This window comes from Saccostrea cucullata, unplaced genomic scaffold (genome assembly GCF_032062105.1).
Source record: "Saccostrea cucullata isolate Sc308-1 unplaced genomic scaffold, CSIRO_AGI_Scuc_v1 ctg370, whole genome shotgun sequence".
In the NCBI taxonomy this organism is placed as follows: Eukaryota; Metazoa; Mollusca; class Bivalvia; order Ostreida; family Ostreidae; genus Saccostrea; species Saccostrea cuccullata.
The window spans coordinates 60,005-81,818 of record NW_026922495.1 but is presented as its reverse complement, the minus strand read 5'-3'; the positions used below and the strand labels follow the sequence as shown (position 1 = coordinate 81,818).

Sequence of the window (21,814 nt, the reverse complement as noted above, 5' to 3'; positions counted from 1 at the left end):
AGACGTGCAGATTTACATAATATTAAATACACATGACTTGTCTTTATTTCATTACTGCACATTTTGTTTTAGTGAAATTGTACATAAAAAAATACTGGAAGTATTTTCAATAAAAAAATATGTCTTTATACATGTACATTTTATTATAAGAATAGAAACGCTTAAATGGTATTTCTAAGAACGGTAACTCCACTTCTTGTTTTCTAAAAAGATTTCGATTCATCGCCAAATTCGTTATACCGCCATGATTTCTAAATTACAAAAGGTGGCGGTTTATCGAGAATTAACTGTATATAAAATCAATTTTGTTTGGACAGTAAGATGCCGTTCTTTTCACTTTTTACAACATTTTTTATACTTTCTGTAATTGTAATTTGAAAGATTGAACAAATAAATGTATAATTTCTGGACTTTATAATATGTACCTAAAGACCAGTATTTAGGTCTCCGTATCACGATACGTATCACGCAACAAAAAATCGTGATATACTGGTATACCGATAAAATCGCACATCCCTAGTTAAAATATATGGAATATGCCCTTATTCTTCCCAAGCGCAGTATAAAACAAAACCAATTAATGTTAATAAAACTTGAGAGTTTCAGAGGGGCTGAACTGTAGATTTCATGACACACAAACAAATTCAATTCAGCTGTAACCCCCTACCCTGGCTTTGCGTTCCCGTTCTGCCTTCTCCCTCTCTTTCCTGGCTTTCTCCAGCCTGGCTAGCCTCTCCTTCTCCCTCCTCTCCCGTTCTCGCTCGGCCTCCTCTCTCCTCCTCTTCTCCTCCCGTTTCTTCTTCTCGGCCTCCTTCTTCTTTCTCTCCTCTTCCTCTCTCTGTTGTCTCTCCTCTTCTTCCCGCCTCTTCCTTTCCATTTCAGCTGCCTGTCGTGATGACGTCACTGCCTTTGTTTTCTAAATTAGATAATAATTTCTCAATAAGTATACAGTATGTAAAATAGCCATTGAACAAATGCTCAAAGACACTGTCTATGTCTATCTGAAAAGCCACAAGAAATTAATGGCACTTACATTCATTTTCTGTAGAAGTTCTTGCTTTTTCTTGATTTCCTGTGTTAAAAAACAAAGAATTACTTATAAGAGAGATTAACAATACTTACAAAAGTTTAAATTAGCAAAAACAAAAGTGATAAAAATTTCATCAATTCATCATATCTTTTGCAACCTAAAACACAATGAATATATGCAAATCATGAAACAAGAGGCCCATGGGCCACTTCGCTCACCTGAGAATCTTTGACCATGCTATTCTTAACCAGATTTCCCCCTTGTAATAGCTATTGTGACCCCATCGTACACCATGGATCATAATTTGGACAATTTAAGAATCTACACTACCCTAGGATGCTTCCACCGAAGTTTCAGCTTTTGTGGCTCAGTGGTTCTTGAGAAGAAGATTTTTAAAGATTTTTCCTATATACTTCTATGTAAAACTTTGATTCCCTATTGTGGCCCGCCCAACCCCCGGGGGTCATGATTTGTAAAATTCAAAATCTAACTTACCTCAGGATGCTTCCACATAAGTTTCAGCTTTTCTGGCCAAGTGGTTCTTGAGAAGAAGATTTAAAAAAAAATTTTCCTATATATTTTTATGTAAAACTTTGCTTCCTATTGTGGCCCGCCCAACCCCAAGGGGTCATGATTTGAACAATTTAGAATCTACACTACCCCAGGATGCTTCCACCTAAGTTTCAGCTTTTCTGGCCCAGTGGTTCTTGAGAAGATTTTTAGATATTTTTCCTATATATTTCTATGTAAAATTTTGATTCCCCAATGTGGCCCCACCCAACCCCTTGGGGTCATGATTTGAACAATTTAGAATCTACACTACCCTGGGATGCTTCCACCTAAGTTTCAGCTTTTGTGGCCCAGCATTTGGCTCAGGTGAGCTAAAAATGTAACATTTCTATCTTTTTTAAACAGACAATTTGGCATCCTTTGTAAGTAATGGTTTAATTATATTAGACTTAGTTCCGAATATTACAAGCCAATTCAAATTATACTGTACCTCTTCTATATCTTTGGTTTTCTGTTCTTTTGTTTTCACTTCTTTCTTTAAGACCCCTTCAGGTATATTCATCTTTTGTTCTATTGCTGAGCATCTTTAAAGAGGAAATTCTCTTATAATGTATGAATCGCTAACTATTTACTGTATACAAGGTTATTGTTGCCCTTTCACATTTGCAAACAATTCTGCCCCATTTTAAATTTACCTGGTCCAACTTCTGTTTAAGAAATTCTACCGTGTTCTTTGGATTCGCCCTGTTTTTAATTTAAGAGTAATTTAACTTAAGAGTAGGGCAAAAGGGGCAAAAATAAAATGGGGCAAATTCAAACACATAATATATACGACATCATATGAGTTTACACATTTATGTACTTTACACTGAACACCTACTTATTATGTTGAACATCAGGGTTCATTGCACACACCCAATCATCATCAAAATCTTTGCCGATGTTATTTGATGAAAATGGTAAGGTCCGCCATCGCAGGCAATTATCTAAAATTCAACATAAACATCCAAGACCATTATTAATATTAGATTATCTTTGCATCGTGTTTAAAGGTTCATACATGTACAATAAAATTCTTATTCACGTCAATAAAACATGTCATGCATGTTTCACATTTCCACTGAATTTTTAATTCCTTGATTCACTAATTCACCGGGGATCATGAAAGAGCTTAAGCTTAAGACAAATTCTTAATGTTGAACTGAAAGGCTGTAGAAGTCAAATGACAAAAACATAAAAATGTTCCCAATACTGCATCACTACCATGTTGCTATCTGTAAATTTAGTTATTAACAATTATTAATCCTTACATGCAATCAAACATTTGACTAAAGTCAAGAGTTTCATGACCCTGGGGCCTGAGAAGACAACAAAATAAACTTACCACACTGTAACGTTACATTGATCTGCATTGCCCTTTTCCTCACAAACTTCAAATCTTGTGATGGCGGATCTTTCCATTTCTGAGATATGTACCCAAAGTTCTCCCTGGAACATGCATGTAAATGTTTTACAAGACCTTCTCCTTTTTTTCAGATTTACAGCGTGATTTCTTGTATTAGACTTTCAAAGCATTTCTCAGAATTTTATGTTTTACTGAAACAACTAGAACTGTCCAAACGGGACAAAATTTTTTTCAGATATGTACCCAAACATGAATTCTTCCAATGACCTTGAAGTTCCCCAAATGACCTTGATGGTCATGACACACCCTTGGGTCATGGGCAATCTTTGTGTGAAAAGACCTTTTATCCATAAGAAAGATATGGACTTTTTTTCAAATTTACAGCTTGATTCCATTCCATTGACCTTGAACTTCCCCAAATGACCTTGGGTCAAGGTCATGACACACCCTGTTTCTTTGTGTGAAATAAAGTTTATCCATTATGGACATGTTTTTCTTCCATTGACCTTGTATTTCATACACACACCCTTGTGTCAAATCTTTGTGTGAAATGAGAACAAAGTTTATCAAATATATGGACTTATGAAATTTTTCTTCAACCTTGAATTTTGTAACGCAATCTTTGTGTGAAATAAGAACCTACCAAGTTTATCCATAAGAAAGATGACCTTGAACTTCCCCAAATGACCTTGGGTCAAGGTCATGACACACCCTTAAAAATTTTTAAAAATATGGAAACACGATTGAGATTATTAGGTCAATTGCTAATCATAAAACAAGTTCAGTATATTTTATGCAAACTTCAAATATTAAAGTCAAATACTTACCAAAATTTTGTAACGCCTTGCTGAGCTGCAAAAAAAAAAAAATCAATTGAGATCATTAAATCAATTGCTCATCATATAACAAGTGGGAAAGGAAAGAAACTTGTTTCAAAATCAACCAATCATCTGTCTGATAAATCTCATGACACTAACCAACACCGATGTCCTTCCAATACTGGACCATGTGTTCCCCCATGGCTTTCAGTAAGTGTCGATATTCTTTGGCGTCCGCGAAGTCCTGCTTGTTGTGTGTGGGCTCCAGCACCAGGTACGGGATATCGACCACTCCTACAACCCCACTACAGTACCTGTCAACAGCAAGGGAATCAATGACTTTCAAATGTCTTCAACATGCTCCACTACATGCAAAATGGCAGACACCTGCTTGGAGTATAGAAGCAAAGCCACTACCCTAACATATACATCATTTTGGAATGATGGAGTGAAGCTGTCATTGCACAATACTGAAGTCAAAGAATTAGGTTACACATAAGAATGATGATAAAAGAAAGCAAATGACAAAGGCAATTCTATACATGCTTCCTATCTAGTGACTCATTAGCTTTCGTTTCCCTTTACCTTCAAGAAATCAAATAGATCATCATAAAAAGAATAATTTTGACATTTCTTTATTTAACTAGGGCTGGGCAATTACACTGATACTCTGGTGTATTGTGGTACAACTGTGATAATTTTTTAATAAAGTTCATGTACTTTTTAAGTTTTTATATAGATCTGATTACAATCATGTGATGTATTGAGGAACAGTAAATGCGTGTGCAAGCATACATGTTTTTTCCTGCTGAATAGTTGCATCACAATACAATTCAAAATATTGCTGTACACTGGAAGCCCTTATTACACATGTATGTTTTCAGAATGTTTCAATGATATGAAAATTTCTATCCCATGCCAATTAATGGAAGCTGTATTCTGCCCACAAAACATGCTACATACCTGCGCAGGGGTGAAGGTTTTCCACTACGAAGGCGTAAATAATGAAATCAGGATGAGGGTTAATTTATCAAACAGGGTATGATAAACAAGTACAAGATGCTAGGCAATTGCAGAAGATAATTTGGAGCACTGCATGATTTCAATACCATGCAAAAACAAGATGCTATGATTGAAATGATACAGAATATCGAAGAGGATGACAAATTAAGCTTCCTGCATGTGATAGAATTCATGCACTCTGAGCAATACATGCTTTGGTTATAACTCTAATGCTTTGCTAAAGTTATAAAATGCATTTGGTAATTTAGTAAAATGAAGCTATTTCACATGTTAGTACATCTAATTCATCTGACATCCCACACCAAATACACAGCTTCTCTCAATTCTAGTGTTGAGGGACCATGCAAATTTTACAAATGAAATTTTGCTTTAGTGAAGATAGTAAGAATTCTTGATATTTTATTCTACACAAAAAGAGACTTACAACTCTTAACCACCCCCTGCTGATTTTGAACTTGAGTTCAACATAAAATTAACCGAGTGATGTTTGAATTTGACTAAGATGTATTCTTTATGAATTTTGATAATTCATTTCAGATAGATATGATGGACCTTAGGATCCCTCCGTACTACAAGCCTACCCCCCCCTAACTACTCCCTTAAGGCTGACCACTTCCTCTTTAATGTTTTACTTACACTCCACCCTCTGTCTGTGGTCCAACTTTCTCGTACATCTTGATGAGTCGACTGCAGTTGTACACAAACACTCCATCATGGGCTCGGTTCTCCAAGTTGATTCCAAAAATAAAGTTGAGAAGTTTTGGATCTTTAAGAGCTCTGCAAGAAAACATTCATATTGGTAAATATTAATGATGCCCTGAATTGAAATGTACAAAGTTCACATATGTATTTTTAAATTATTTCAAATCATGTTTTTCATACACAAACACAGCTTTTATATTAGTCATATGATTACTTGAATCACAACCACTACACTCTCAAAAACCATCAACTATCCTCCCAGATGGGGAGACACTCTATATGATAGCTGACAAAGTTTCAAAACAAGAAGACCAAGAAGATTACTCACTTGCTCTTTCTTTCTGCTACCTGCTTCTTGAGTAGAGCATCTCTCTTCATCTCGGCTGCATGCTCCTGCGCCTTTCTTAACTCCGTCTGTATTTAAGAAAGGATATTCCAACATCAACTGCATCTTACAGATTTTTACAAAAAAATGTTTTAACATAAAAAGATTTATGCCCATAAAAAGTACATGCATTTATAATATACCAATATGTTTAAACATTATTAATTTCTTGACTTGAAGTTTCATATTTTCTTTCCTAAAAGAATCTGAAACTTGAATTGTAATGAACAGAGAAAGACTGGTCATCAAATGACACTCTAAATCACTTTTTATTCGCGTGAACTTTATTTTCGCGTAATTATGCGAGACGGTATGCTCGAGAAATTTTCATTCTCGCGATAAATAGATTTCCTTACGATTATATAGAGCAATGACCACAATTCGTCAAAATTTTGTCACATTAATAAAGAGTCATTGACTATCTCGCGAAAATAAGGTGTCGCGAAAATTAAGTGATCTACAGTACATCCAAATCAAAAATTCATCAAAACACCAACAAATTCTATTGTCAATGGCTTGTAACCAATACTTAATCAATTGTAGTGTATATAGTAACATTAAGCTGTAGTGTGAGAGCCACTGCAAGGAAAAAAACACCTGTCTTGTCATGATGATAAATTACATTCATCACTAACTCCAGGAAGTAAATTTGTTGTCAATAATATAAGATAAGGGCAGAAATGTCAAAGGTTTTTACTTAAAAAATAAAAACTTCCTCTATGTATATGCAACAACATTTTACTTTTTTTAAAATCAAGATACAATCTTTATTGGCTTCACAAAGCTACAACTTACCCTCTGGGCTTTGGTAACTGTATCACCATATTTGTTTTCAAGAAATCTGTAAACAGTAGATAGGAAAATGACTTTGTAAAGCTCAGATTTCTAACCATTTATTTTACTGACGTGTATACTTACATACATGTATATATATATTCATCATAATGTCAACAAATATCTCCAACAATACAATGAATATTGCATCATTTAAGTATGATGAAATGAAAGTAAATAAGGAAAAAAAAAACAAGAGGCCCACGGGCCTTATAGGTCACCTGAGCATTATGCAACAACTTTCCAGTTATTGAATTTGATTCATGTTTTAAGCCAGATGCTATATGGCATTTACAATTTTGAAAGAGGCACCATTGATCATCATAACAATACACTTAGCAGTTGCTTAGCTTGGTTACTTAATACCCATAGGCAGGGTAGGGGAACAAAAATGCATTCCAACTAATCAGTAATATTCAGCAATAATCAGTAGTGCCCCTAACACTGTGACAAAAACCCCTGACCCTAGGTCCACACATTGCACAAATTTTAAAAAGGCATCCTTAAAATTGCCTATCAAAAAATAAATAAATGTTTTATAAATACAAAGGAGCAGATTTCAAACAATTAATTCATTTTCAGTATATAAGTAGAGCCACCCCTCATCCCTGACCCTGGGGCCTTGAATTCACAATTCAGCAATATTAAGGCCCTTGCTCATCATAACTATATAGGTAGTTCATCTGCTTCATACCCAGAGACAGAGAAGAAAATTTTTAAAGATTTAATGTATTTTCACTATATAATCAGAGCCCCGCCCTAACACCAGAACCCCTGACCCTGGGGCCATAAAATTCATAATTTTAGAAGAGGCATTCTTGCTCATCGTAACCATGTACTTAGTTAGTTTATTTAATACCTAGGAGCAGAGAAGAAGATTTTCAAAGAATTCATGTATTTTCACTATATAATCAATAGAGCCCCCTCCCCCCCAACACCAGAACCCTTGATCCTGGGGCCTAAAATTCACAATTTTGGTTGAGGCATTCTTGCTCATCATAACTATGCACTTAGTTAGTTTATTTAATACCTAGGAGCAGAGAAGAAGATTTTCAAAGAATTCATGTATTTTCACTATATAATCAATAGAGCCCCCCCCCCCACCAGAACCCTTGAACTTGGGGCTATAAAATTCACAATTTTGGTTGAGGCACTCTTGCTCATCATAACTATGCACTTAGTTAGTTTATTTAATACCTTGGAGCAGAGAAGATTTTCAAAGAATTCATGTATTTTCACTATATAATCAATAGAGACCTCCCAACCCTTGACCCTGGGGCCATAAAATTCACAATTTTGGTTGAGGCACTCTTGCTCATCATAACTATGTACTTAGTTATTTTATTTAATACCCAGGGGCAGAGAAGAAGATTTTCAAAGAAATCATGTATTTTCACTACATATAATCAATAGAGCCCCACCCTAACACCAGAGCCGCTGACCCTGGGGCCATAAAATTCACAATTTTGGTAGAGGCACTCTTGCTTATCATAACTATGTACTTAGTTGGTTTATTTAATACCTAGGAGCAGAGAAGAAGATTTTCAAAGAAATACTGCATTTTCACTATATACTTATTTAGCCCTGCCCTAGCACTAGAACCCCTGATCCCAGGGCCATGAATTTCACAATTTTGGTAGAGGACTCAATGCTGATTACAATCATGCAAACAGTTTGACTGCTTGGTGTCCAGGAGTAAAGAAGAAGATTTTCAAAGATTGCATTAATTTTACTGGTTTTGGCCCCACCCCTCAGGCCCCAGGGGGGCAGGGATCATGAAATTCACAATTTTTGTTCCCCTTTACCCATAGATGCTTTGTGCCAAATTTGGTTGAAATTGGTTCAGTGGTTGCAGAGAAGAAGCTGAAAATGTTCCAATGTTAACACACGACGCACGACGACGGACGAAAACGGATAGCAATAGTTCACCTGAGTAAACTCAGGTGACCTAAAAAACTGTCATATTACTACAAATTGTATTAAATGCAGATTTCATCAGTGACTTGGTAGCCATTAATAATAGCCAACAATTCTGCCTAGGATAAATTAAATTATATTATCATAAATACATGTACATTTTAAAAAATGAGGCTCCTAGACTCTGTATACCCACCCTGCTGTTCTTTTCCAGCAGATTCTTCCCCCCCCATACATTTCAACATTCATATTTTCTGTTTTTTTTCTACTAAGCCAACTGTGTAATTAATTTGAATTTAGTTTTGTATAAATTCGCACATAGAAATATACACTGAGAAACTCACCCTAAAGTGACATCATAATGAGGCTACAGAGATGTTGATGAAAATATAGAAATAGGGCATGGAGAATTCAGATATTGAGTATATTTGGGAGCTTTTTAATATTTAAAATGTAAATATACATTATGTTTTTTAAGTTGAGTGTGAATTATTGATGTGTAAATCACACAGACTTGCACATAGGCATATTTTTCAAGAAGTGCCAGCATGCTTATGAAATATGCCTATTTGACAAGCCTGTGTGATTTACACACCAATAATTTACACTAAACTTAAAAACATTCTTTACATGTATGCAACTTTTAATTATGGTTATCAAGTGTACAAGGACAGACAATAGGCCAATTTCCATTTCAACTGTAACTCAGGTGAGCTAAAAAAACCAAAAAAAAAACCGCACATATCCCATTGTTGATTTGTGTTACTCAAAGATATTCAAATCACCCAACCAAAATTGACATTTTACACTTTTAAATGCTACCTATTTCACACTGACCCAGTGAAATGTTAAGACTTTAAAATGTACCTATCATGCACTGAACCAGTATAAAATTACTATAATCTACTAACTTGGCTTTGCTCTCTGCCTCTCTAGATTTGGCCTCTGCTTGCTTGGCTTCTTCCTTAGCTTTCTGATGTTCTATCTCTGATCGAGCTTTGAATCGATTTGAAGAATATTTGTACATTTTTGGTTTATATAGACAACACGCTAGTTTTTTTGTCCGGACTTTTTTGCCCTGTATGTAAATTTTCATTCTAGGATCCACATATAATATTGCTGTGTATGCTCGGAATGATTTTCTTTCTGGCATTAATCTGTGAAAAGAAGGAAACAAAAAGAAATGATTATCAAGAAAACACAGAGGATGTTTTAATGATGAAGGACAAAAAATAACATTTAACTCCAAGTTTTCCATTACACAATTAAAAGACATTTTATTTAAAATCACTGCAAAGTGTCTATGGGGTGTCTATAATGGCCATATAGGATAACTTAAAGGACCACAACTGACTAAAACAAGTCACGGATGGACATTTTTCACCAAAGTGCATTGATTTTCAAACTGATGACCCTAAAATAAATCAATTTTTTATACCCTTCATCTGAGTCAAAGTCGGATTCTGGATTTGCTAGAAGGATATCTGTAGGATCCGATAAGACATCCAATTCTGGATCTCCACTGTCTAATAGTTTCACATTATACACAATAACACAAGTCCCTGTGTTGCCCTCAATTTTATCAAACTGGGCAAAGAATTCGTCCTCCGTCTTGAAAGGAGAATACTTCAGAATGATATCCATTTCTAGTTTATGCTGCAACAAACCATAGAGAATATAAAATACGAAGATATAAATTCAGAAAGGTCATTAAGCAAGTAAACCCTTTAAATACCCTTACACTGAAAAACCTGAATTACGCTGTTTTCTGAATTATTACTTAGAATTCTTCCCTACACCTTTTTCCAATATAGCCTTTCAATTACAAAAATATAATATTCGTATAAATGTTTTAAAAATGCAATTCAAAACAATATTTAATGGAAATTCATATATTAAAACCAGCAAAAGGACAAAATGGATACTTTTACCCAGTAATTATTTTTTTTTTCAATTCTCACCTTTTCCTTTGCTTTGGCACCTGTTACCAGTGTGTTTCTGGTATTTGTTTCAAATGATGGAATTGGTACAATAACCTGTCAATAAAATAAACATACAAATTCAAAGTCATATTGTAGCTATTATGATTTTTCAATCCCATGCCTCCATTGGGATGCATATTTATTAAAATCATGTACCCTGAGGAAAATTGATAATTTATGCAGGACACTAGCCAAATAAATCACTGCTCATATTAGTGCTATAGATATGGAACAAGAAATTCTTCAAATGATTCACAAACTTCTTGAAACAAAATACACAAACAATTATTTTTCTACAAATCTCATACTCACTTCATCAATGTGTTCCTCTTCATGAAAGGACCGGGACAAAAACAGACAAGTCATTGTCGCTCCTTTCTTTGTGAAAAGAATGAGGTCGTTACCAATCCTCATGGAACCGCTGAAAGATAAATAAGGCTTTCATCAAATAAATGAGTAAAGTGTTCAAACCAGAAGTCTCTGTCGAGACTGAAGCTCTACTGGTTTGTACTTATAGCAAAGGAAAAGAAAAGTACTTAAGCAGTTGGAAATTGAAACTTTTCAACAGCAATAAATAGAATAATGATCCTTGATTAAGTCTCTTTATGTTCTTAGTGCAGTCTACTTGCATGCCACATTTATATTATAATCAGACTAAAATTGTATATGGAGTAGCATTTTGAAAGAATTTCACAGAAATTTCTATTTTTAGTAACCACCGCAATACCGTTCATCGAAATCAAAAACCGATACACAGAATTATGTATCTTATTGTAGTCTACTTGTGTGCCAAGTTATATTGAAATCAGACTAAAATTGTAGAAGAAGTAGCATTTTGAAAGAATTTCACAGAAATTTCTATTTTTAGTAACCACGGCAACACCGTTCATCGAAATCAAAAACTGATACACAGAATTATGTATCTTAGTGTAGTCTACTTGTGTGCCGAGTTATATTGAAATCAGACTAAAACTGTAGGAGGAGTAGCATTTTGAAAGAATTTCACAGAAATTTCTATTTTTAGTAACCACGGCAACACCGTTCATCGAAATCAAAAACCGATACACAGAATTATGTATCTTAGTGTAGTCTACTTGTGTGCCAAGTTATATTGAAATCAGACCAAAACTGTAGGAGGAGTAGCATTTTGAAAAATTGTTTACAGACAGACAGACGGACAGACAGACAGACAGACGGACGGACGACGGACGCATTACTATCGCATAAGCTCTTCTGGTCTCTGACCAGTAGAGCTAAAAACTTACAAATATAGGTGTTAGGGGTTTAAAGATATTCACTATCTTGATGCTTCACCTTCCAATAATCTTTCATAAAAGTAATTCCACCACTGTAAAACATGTTAACTACAAACATGCTTATGATTACAGTGAAGTGATAGTTAAAAATGCATTATACACTTACTGAATATAATAGATTATATTTCAAACAAATCAAAACTCATCCATAAGAGTTTATCCCAGGCACTTTGCTATGAGAATGATAAATACATTGTACATGCACAAATACGGATGCTTTACTATCCTACTTACGATTTCAGTCCATTTCCGTACATCCCAATGTGTGACTCATCCAAAGACCTCTTGGTAGATCTTCCAAATGTGATGATATCTGCTGTCTCATCTGTAAACATTTAAAAAGACAGTTATTGTAATTTTCTTTAAAAGACAAAATCCTTGGAATATAAAAACTCAAGTTGATAAATATGAAAACTTCCTGCATTTTTTGTATAATTTCCAAAAGAATTTGAAATAGCTGAGATCTACATGTAAGGTTGGAAAAGTTAGATTTCATACATTGCTAGGAAATTTATAATTGAGAAATGGGTTATACTGATATTTTCTTGAAATTACCCATTTTCAAAATATGTTAAAACCTGTATTCAATGTTTATTAAAGCTTACTTGGATCCATTCCTTCTCCATTATCCACAAAAAATAACATGTATCCTCCCCGCAGGCCTTCATCCGGTTCTGTAATTAAAAGTAGGTTTCTCTTTGAACTTTTTCCAATGCAAAATTCATTAACAAAAAAATTGAGAAAAGTAACATTTCTTCTTTCACTGGATTGAAAATTAGATAGCTTATCATATAATCAGTATTAATTCTACTAAAAGAATAAAACTTCTCATGGGAAGATATAAGTTTTCTCAAGGTTTTTTCTTTCATATATAAAATAAGATCCAGGCTTTTGATTCCATATCATTGATCATTGCCCTTGGTATATCATATCCAGGAACAATTACTTCTGCTCAGGTTTGTCTGGCAAATTAGTTTGATCATAGTTTGTAGATCTATACTAATTAGTTTGGCAGAGTGCTGCAAATAAAGTGCATACCTGAAAATATGTCCATTCTTGTTGCATTTGCATCTCTAAAAAAAAAAAGGGGGAAATTTTTTGTCAAGTAATCAAATCACTTCAACTTTAACACTATAAAATACAGATTGAATTTGATGATCATTTTAGCAAATGCATGCACTTACCTTGCATTATCAACCAATTCAGCAAGTGCACCAAATAAAAACTCATGAGTCGTTCTGAAATACAATGTTTCATATTAATATCAAGATAAAATTTCAGTCTTTGATTAGATATTGAAGACAGACATTCAGGGCAAAGCCCCCCCCCCCTCCCCCGGTTCCATCATACAAATGCTATAAATCCCATAAAAGTTAAATTTATATAGAAAAATGATATCAGAAAAAGGGGATCTATAGTGAGTCACATTTTCTCAGAGTTTGCTAAAGACTAGTCCCAATTTAATTGAAGGATAAGTTGGCAACTTTTATCATAGATTTAGAATTGTCACTTATATAATAACTAAAGGATTTCAAATGGCACGTTGTACGTGGTATGATATTATGATCTTTCATTTGCCATCCCATTAGGAAGAGGAAGGAATGCACACCTTAACACAAATTACTGGCAGAATTGTTCTAGGTGTACCCTTACTCCCTCCCCCAAAATTTATACATAGCTTTATTGTCTTCTTCATAATATCCTGGTGTATTGTATTTTCGACCTATTTAGATATTATTTATTAATTTACTGCAAACTTTATAGAATTTAAGAAAATATGGGCTAAAAATGTTAGCATATGTGTCTATAAATAAAATGATATAACCAATATTGCAGTTTTGTGTTTAATTTATTTATATGCCATAATATGGAGAGGGTGCAGTTTTCCTTACAAAAATATTAGCGTCTTGTGTTTTCGACCTAAATATAGTATTAACGCCCAATCAATAATGGCTATAAATATCCATTCGATATTCCAAACAAAAAAAATAATATTGTCTGTCTTTCAAAGAAATATTAAACAACTTGCATATTTTGTTTGCAAATACATTTATTCGTTGGTTGAAGCCATCTTTCTGTATCTGTGCATTTCCATAAAAAAATCAATGAAATTACGTTGCATTTTTCAGTGAAAATCTGTAAGAAAGTGCCCATATTTAAGGAAGAAAAAAATTTGTTTGATCCACCCATTCATTTCAATATTCATGCGTCTCTTTGACAGAGATCTTAATCTTCTTTCGGAAAAAATGTCATCAAAAAATCTTTGTAATTAATCGATTACGGCTTTGCTTAATCAACAGATAAAATGTACATTAGTAAAAAGACTAGAATTTCTGACAACGGACTAAAACCATCGGGGGAATTCCGTTGAATTATATTTTGGCTATTTTCACTACAGTTGTGCTTCAAAAGTATTTTTCCAAGTTTAACAACCGAAAAATAATGTTCTACCATGCGGTATCTGCACGGGAAGCAAATTGGCAAAAATAGGTCGAAAATACAATACGGTCGAAAATAGGATACGAGACGATATATCTATCAATACTTAAAATCACATTCAGCTGGAATCATGGTGTATGGCGACAATACTTTGCACTTATTATTTACGTTACCATGGATAAAGGGTCCATTACAACAAATAGCTAAAATGACATTTACATTATTCAGCATTGAGCTCTTTACATGAACATTGATTTACAAAACATGTTTCAGTATACATTATGGTGTCAATATTTACAGCGCTAACTATGTTATGACAATTCAACTTACGAATTTGTGTGCAAATATTCAAAACTTAATTGTGCACGGCTGAGTGCGTTATAGCTATTGCTAGTCATTTTCTTGGTCTTTTGGCAATATAATAACGCAGTATTCCTTTCTCAATAGTGCGCGAAAAATGACTTCATGGGATGCCGACCGTCCTCCTGTATTTCACGATGTCCATGCAAAGTCACCATCCTTATTACATGCAAGTTCACGCTTTAAGTTTTTGTAGGCATAGCTATGTGTAAGACTGTATAATTATCTATAGATTTCTTAGAAATATTTATATTTATCTTCAGATCCATACACAGCCTCATGTAGCCGAATCACAGCATTTCCTGTGTATACAACGATTCATCCACGTGTCAGCGATAGAGTAAATGTCATCATACAGTATCAACATGAAGAATATTAATTGAATTTTTAAAAATAAGACAACTTAATTCTGCAATATTGTAGTGATAATTTTTGTTTTATTAATTTTATCCCATCGCGCATGTATAAATAATTTGGAACTACTTTCAGATCTCATTTTGAATCAAAATTTAGGATTCAAAATTGACAAATCGAAAAAAAAAATTGTAAATTCGTGTATGAAACAGATATGAAAATGAATAGTATTTTTTTTTTTCAAATGTTAAATATTAAAAAATGATTGTGTAAATTTTATAATGAATGAATTATCATTTTTGTCAATTTTCTTTTTCCTACACTTTTGGTATGAATAAAATGGAAGACGAGTCCGATTCAGATAGTTCAGCCGATGAAATTGAAAATCAGCGACTGAAAGAGGCAGCTTTAAGTGCTGAAACAATCGTAAGAGAGACCAAAAGTTAGTTATCCTTATCAAAATATCCTATGTTATTATACATTATTAAAAGTAATTATAATTATGATTAGACTGACCCGAATTTCCTCTAAAGAAAAAAAACGTGTTTACACGAATTTTTCTGATATTCCAATAGAGACTTCATCTTCGCTGTAATAAGTCAAGGGTTTCTGATACGCTAATCTCCTGCATATGATTTTGTTCTTTAAGTTTAACAACTTGTTTGTATCCAGTGTATTATTTTTCATTTGATTGTAGTGCTAAAAAATCTTCATGATTGTGATACTTGATGATATATTTTTGGAAGTTGGGTCAGCCCACTAATCAGAATGTTGATTGCGTAAATTAAATACTAATATTTTTAAAATGCAAATTTATTTAGATACATTTTTCAGGAAAAGAAACAAGGAACCAGGAAAATGGATTGCTACCATCCCAAAGGTATAACATTATTGATTTTTATACCATGTAAGGTTAGGTACATTTGACCACAATATGGAATCAAAATTATTCATCAGAATAAAGAAAATCTTCCTTCTAATAACAGCAGGGCCGGTGTGACTCAGGTGAGCATTGTGGCCTTTGAACCTCTACTCTGCTTCTAGTTTCTATATTTCATCTTTTTAGATTTTGAAATTTTAAAGTATGTGCTGTTATACAGTTAATTTTATATTTTAGATCTTCATCTCCAGTGCCTGACCATAATCCACTGAATACAACACCAGAATTTAGAACTTTTGTAGCCAAAAAGTTGTCTGAACTTTTAGATAGGTAAAGTCTGTGAATCTTGCTCAGAGGATGGATCAGCTAGGCATTCTTGTAATTTTAACAAAATTTCAATGAGTGAACATAAAAAGATTGTTCTCTATAGAGTAATTATGCATTAATTTCCATAGAAGGAATGGTTATTGGAAATCTTAAGTTTCTAAAATTTACTAGATGGAATGATTTAGCAGTTTTTCTTACACTGCACCTTAACCTTTATCAGTTCATTTACCATCGGATATTTCTATGATTGAAAGAATTTTTCGTAAATTATATCATTTTTGTAGAAGTCTCAAAGATAAAGATGAAGAAATAAAGAAAAATGACAAGACGGAACAGGATACAGGTAAAAAAATCTTTTAAGGATACACCAAAGGCTTTTTTCAATAATTTTGTCAATTTTGAGATTTTTGGCTTAGAAAAGGATGCTAATCACTGCTTTATAATGCATGAAAAATTATTGCTGATTATTAAATGGTTTTCTAATTATTTAACAGTAATCAAACATAAATACTACCACATGTGAATGTGTCGTTATTGGAGCTTCTGATTCGATCTGTGACTGTCTGCTCCTGAATGGAGCAATAAATCACTGTGACCACTTGGGGAATTCTTCACTAGCCACACAGAGGTTAACAGTAATTAAACTACAGGGAACCCATCTTTAGGGAAGGAGATGTAACAGGTCACTAATGACCATGAAATTGGAGGTGGAGCTTAGCTCTTGCCATTTTGCCTGGAAATCTTTCTGATTCAGAATTGAACCTATTTTACTTAATTAAAACACTTAAATATAGAAAAGAACCTCCCATTCTTGTGAATATGCATAGAAAATATAGATGAGTGACAGGTATCCAAAGCTGAATCTCCAAGGTGTCATATATTTCTAGCTTTGGCAGAATTTGTTGTGTAATGGGTTTTTGCTCTCTACTGTAAAATAAGATCAGACAGTTGGTGGTATTATTTCAAAGGATTCAGCTCCCTTATTTATTGACCAATTTCTCTGAAAACTGGCTAGATTGTGTCTCAAATGTGTGTTCCCAAAACCTTATCTCAGATTTTTTATATCTTGCTTAGTTCTTGAATTATTGGGGGAAATGTAGAATTGGGCTAATATATTGGTAACATTGAGGGACAAATGGATGTAACTTTTGAACTAAAAGATTTATCAAAAATCTGAGATACGGTTTTTAAGTTCAATCTTTAATCTACCTTGAGGGAAAATTATGACTTTGAGAGGTGGAATACAAAAAGTTGATTTATAAAATACAAATGCACTTACATTTACATTAAAATATGAATTATTTTTTAAGAAGAATAAAATGAAAGTTTAGATTAGGATCATTAAATAGTAAATTTAACAAGCTTTAAAATGATATATACTTTTAATATGCTATCTTTGATAATGAAAGAATTACAAGCAAATTAAATTCTGCCATTTGGAAACCTTTGGTGTATCCTTAAACTGTATTTTCCACCATTGTTTGAGAATGGGCCAGATCCCTTCAACTGAAGGAAAGAGAAGAAAAAAGTCTTACAGTTAAATGTATTTTCCTAATTTTTTTTAGTAAGGGAAGTGGTAGGCCCTAATATTCAATCCTATCTATAAAATCTAGTAAAACTGTATTTTGCAATTGCTTCCTTGTTGTAGGTATCAAGCTCTTCTCGGCATCCACCACGTTGATAAGACAGGTTAATGAGGAGACACCTGTTCCTATAACCTCCTCTGCCAAACAAAGGCCACCCATTGTCAAAAAAAGGAAACTTGACAGCAGCAGTGATAGGTAGAATTTAATAACACATTATAGCATTTTATTACACACTTAGTAATAAATACAGGATTTTTGCATATGCGATATGGCTGACGTCACAATAGCCGTATCATCCCTGCAGGGCTGATATGGATTTGCGGGGCTGATAACCTATATCAGCCCCGCAAATCCATATCAGCCCTGCAGGGATGACACGGCTATTGTGACGTCAAAATCACACCCTCAGTAAATTAAACCACAAAAACAGTACTTGTGATCATACACAATTTTTGGTGGGTTCATATTCTCTTAATTTTAACTTTATGAAAATAAGGTTAATCTTAATTTACAAATACATGTGATAGATTATTTTCAAATTACGGATCGAGTGCATTGGAATAAAAGTAGAAACAAACCCAAATCGTATGAGCGATAGACTATATACATGTATGTAAGAAGTCCATGCATAATTATTTACTTATTTTCTTCTCAACTTAATGTATGCTGTATTTTATTACTAAGTATGTAATAAACATATTAATACATACCCTTTTCCATATCACATCCTGTATCAGCCCTCGGCCAATATCAGCCCTCTGGCCTTCGGCCCTCTGGCTGATATTGGTGTCTCAGGCTGATACAGGATGTGATATGGAAAAGGGTATGTATTATTCTCTATATACTCTTTACAGTTGAACTTGGATATTTCAAACACTGATATCTTGCATAGCATGAATATATGTCAAAGTGAATTTGAAGTCCCAACCACTTATACTTGTAGTATTTTGCTCTTGCTATCTCATAGCCTCACATATAATTTTTTCTCAGTCCCAAAGAGATCAAATTAACAAAGTTTGACTGTACTTTTCTTCCATCACCTTAGCAGATAAATGAAATAGGATCTCTAGCAAAGGTAGCAGGGTAGACACTTAGAGATCACTCTGGTATACACAGTCAAACCTCATTATCTTAAACTCAGTGAGACCAAGAAAAACACTGAGATATCAGACAGGATTTCATATACTGTAAACCAACTTTTATTTGTGACTTCATTTCACAATTTACTGGGGGTAAATTAGTTTGTGATGATTAATATGTGTTATCAAGCCTTTTTTTAATCTGTTATAAATAGATACAGAGAATTTAAGGACTGGTTCGCAGGGAGAAATATTCTCGATGACAAGGCTCTCGTGAACCTTGCAAAAATTTCTTTGGCACAAATAAAAGTTGGTTTACAGTATTCAAGTTACAGATGAATTTCATATATTGAAGTTGCAGACAGGATTTCTTATATTGAAATACATGTACATACAGTAATTTGAAGTAAAACAAAATAGATTAGACCTTAACCTTCCTTCGACATGTCCATCATATTCAATATATCTGTGTTTGAGATAATGAAGTCATGTCCATGTAATCCCTTAATTCATTCAATTCCATATGGGATTTGAGAACATTCAACATTGTTCCAAGTTGCTCAGGGACAAAGCACATAAAGCCCAAGTCTAATGTTATATCATTTATCTGTCTATCTATTTATAGAGTTGACACTTGATAAAATTCTTATGAATTTCAAAGTAAATGTTACTTTTACCATTTTATTCTTACATTTTAGTTCAGACGAAGAGAGCAAATTAGCAGATGCTGCCATATCTGTTGATCAGATAATGAAGGAAAGTCAATCTCCTTACATTAAGACTCATAATAAAAAAGAAAAGACAATACTCATAGTGAAAGAAGAAAAACCAGCAAAGAAAAAGAAGAAAAAACACAAAAAGAAAAAAGACGAAATAAAAGTTTCATGAAATATCAATTTTTTTTTTTTATGTGTTTTGTTGGGTTTTCTTGAAAGAAATATGCATGGAAATATGTCAATCAATAATCATGAGGATAAAACATGCAATCTAAATGGGAAAAACAGTGTACCATATGATTGGTATTTCCATATTACCACAAATTAGACTTGTTGAGAATCATGGTTCTGATTATACAATAATTAAGTTTACTAATTTACATATACTGTACATGTACTGTACTTTAAAGCTACATGTCCATTGAAGAGCTTAGCTTTTTGAACTTTTGCTTAAATGATCATTAGACATTCATTCAGATCTAAAGTATTTCTTCCCAAATTGGTTTCTAAAGATTATAATTAGATGAAATGAAAGAGTACAAAACATAAGTACCTGGGTAGCTCAGAATCTGAAAAATATACTGTTTACAGGGTTATTTTCTCCCCATGTTATTTCGCCCTTTTACAATTGAAAACAATTTTGCTAATTTTTTTTATATTCGCTAAGACACAATTCTGTTTAAGAAATTATACTGTGTTCTTTGAATTCGTCCTGTTTAAAATTCTCGCAATTGAGATCGGGGGTGGGAGGGATTTCCCTGTGTACAGTAATGTGGCATGCAGGAAAATTTGATTGCCACATAGCTTGGTTGAGCACCTGACTTGTGATTCAGGGGGCCTGGGTTCAAATCCTGGATCTGGTCTGTCACACTGTCACATTTTTCCCCCTCGCTGTGTACATTTGATGCCTTGCCATGCCCTTGGAAACACACATTAAGAGATCTGCCAGGGAAGAGCCTGGGTTGGTGTCTTTGGGAACAAAAACCTTTAAGGTTATATAAATTATACCTCAACAGGTTAAAGTAAAACAAAGAAATTTGTGTTTTGTGAGGCTTTATTTTACCTGTAGAAGAATTAACTGTAGCAACAATAGAGAGAGGTCAATCTCTTTAACAGTATATATACAAATACAGTAACATAAGAACATTTAGAACAGTAACAGGTGGTTAACATCTAATCAATAATCAATGTACTTCAATCAAAATAAAGCAAAACTTTAACAGCAGAGAGATTGGTACGGTTCAGTGGAATGTATTGCTGCATATTGGTATACATGTATTTATCATAATATGCATCTTCATATATCATATTAAATTGGCAAAAAAGTTGGAAATCCCTTTTGAAATCTGGCAGGCAAGAACACATTTTTTCAAATGACAAGTTGATGTACATGCACATGACTAGGGTATTCCATTTTAAAAAATTGTAAATAATTTGATGAAGGATTTGTTCTGTATATATGATTGGGAATATGTAACCAGCTAACCAATTACAAATGGTAACCAGTTAGAAAATCTATACTTGGTTAGCTGAAAAAAATTAGATACTTAGATTTGAACACAATTTTCTAAAAATTTATTTATAAAATTAGAAACGTCTGCATTAAAGTTGGAATTTTTTCACAAATCTGATTTAGAAGTAATTACCGGTATGCATCTCCCATGGTTGAAACTGCTAGTGAGCCAATTGGTCAGGTTGTGAAGTACTGTATGTGTTACCGGGGAAATTATGGTTTTTAAAAAGTGTTAATTGCTTTTTTTAATGATACAACATTACTGTGGAGTAATATGAATATATTTGCTGCCGTCAGCTTTTTTAAAATCATTTTTCATGGTTTTCTCATTTTCCCCTTGTTTATTGAAAAAAAAAAACAATATATGTACATGTAGTTTCCTTACCAAGATAAACAGATTATTTCTAACTTCTAATGTTTCATTTTGAAAGTCTTCTTGTGTACATGAATAGAGCAACTTGCAGAGAGAAAATATTTCATACGATTGGTTAATTTGTCAGAACAACTTGTGATCAAGAATTCCGTATTTGATTGCCTTCCCTAACATATGACAATAAATCTGGAATGCTTTATACATGTAATTTTGTGTGTTTTTTGTCCAATCGCTGAAAGCAAAATTCAATTTTAAAATAATTTAA

The 21,814-nt window shown here is 33.4% G+C and overlaps 2 protein-coding genes across 3 annotated transcripts in view; one reads left to right on the top strand and one right to left on the bottom strand.

The window, feature by feature from the left end:
• The window catches only part of LOC134261864 (ATPase MORC2-like), a 31,596-nt gene extending 16,549 nt beyond the window's left edge, over positions 1-15,047 (bottom strand). The window contains exons 1-19 of one of the 2 annotated variants that reach the window (XM_062744260.1): positions 14,692-15,047; positions 13,107-13,160; positions 12,961-12,995; positions 12,528-12,596; positions 12,157-12,247; positions 10,919-11,027; positions 10,586-10,660; positions 10,063-10,280; positions 9,536-9,781; positions 6,669-6,714; positions 5,817-5,902; positions 5,423-5,563; positions 3,923-4,077; positions 3,773-3,797; positions 2,925-3,028; positions 2,421-2,526; positions 2,031-2,124; positions 1,034-1,072; positions 668-916 (exon numbers count right to left, since the gene is read on the bottom strand). In XM_062744260.1, the coding sequence (XP_062600244.1) occupies positions 668-916; positions 1,034-1,072; positions 2,031-2,124; positions 2,421-2,526; positions 2,925-3,028; positions 3,773-3,797; positions 3,923-4,077; positions 5,423-5,563; positions 5,817-5,902; positions 6,669-6,714; positions 9,536-9,781; positions 10,063-10,280; positions 10,586-10,660; positions 10,919-11,027; positions 12,157-12,247; positions 12,528-12,596; positions 12,961-12,995; positions 13,107-13,160; positions 14,692-14,759 (2,010 nt within the window). In that variant the 5' untranslated portion in view covers positions 14,760-15,047. Of the gene's footprint in view, positions 1-667; positions 917-1,033; positions 1,073-2,030; positions 2,125-2,420; positions 2,527-2,924; positions 3,060-3,772; positions 3,798-3,922; positions 4,078-5,422; positions 5,564-5,816; positions 5,903-6,668; positions 6,715-9,535; positions 9,782-10,062; positions 10,281-10,585; positions 10,661-10,918; positions 11,028-12,156; positions 12,248-12,527; positions 12,597-12,960; positions 12,996-13,106; positions 13,161-14,691 lie in introns of both variants that reach the window. The other variant, XM_062744261.1, reaches the window with a different exon arrangement.
• Positions 15,048-15,401: 354 nt separating this feature from the next.
• LOC134261863 (protein CUSTOS-like) lies at positions 15,402-21,750 on the top strand. Its single transcript, XM_062744258.1, has 6 exons — positions 15,402-15,517; positions 15,910-15,955; positions 16,193-16,285; positions 16,567-16,625; positions 17,931-18,063; positions 19,646-21,750. Exons 1-6 carry the CDS (start codon positions 15,406-15,408, stop codon positions 19,833-19,835), a joined length of 633 nt encoding a protein of 210 aa, XP_062600242.1. The 5' UTR covers positions 15,402-15,405; the 3' UTR covers positions 19,836-21,750.
• The last annotated feature ends 64 nt before the right edge of the window (positions 21,751-21,814 follow it).

Bases quoted from the DNA above. Each gene is read 5' to 3' on its own strand.
- LOC134261863 (XM_062744258.1), top strand. From the start codon at position 15,406: ATGAATAAAATGGAAGACGAGTCCGATTCAGATAGTTCAGCCGATGAA. The intron at 15,518-15,909 runs GTTAGTTATCCT...TACATTTTTCAG, and splicing joins AATCGTAAGAGAGACCAAAA to GAAAAGAAACAAGGAACCAG. The intron at 16,286-16,566 runs GTAAAGTCTGTG...TCATTTTTGTAG, and splicing joins TTGTCTGAACTTTTAGATAG to AAGTCTCAAAGATAAAGATG.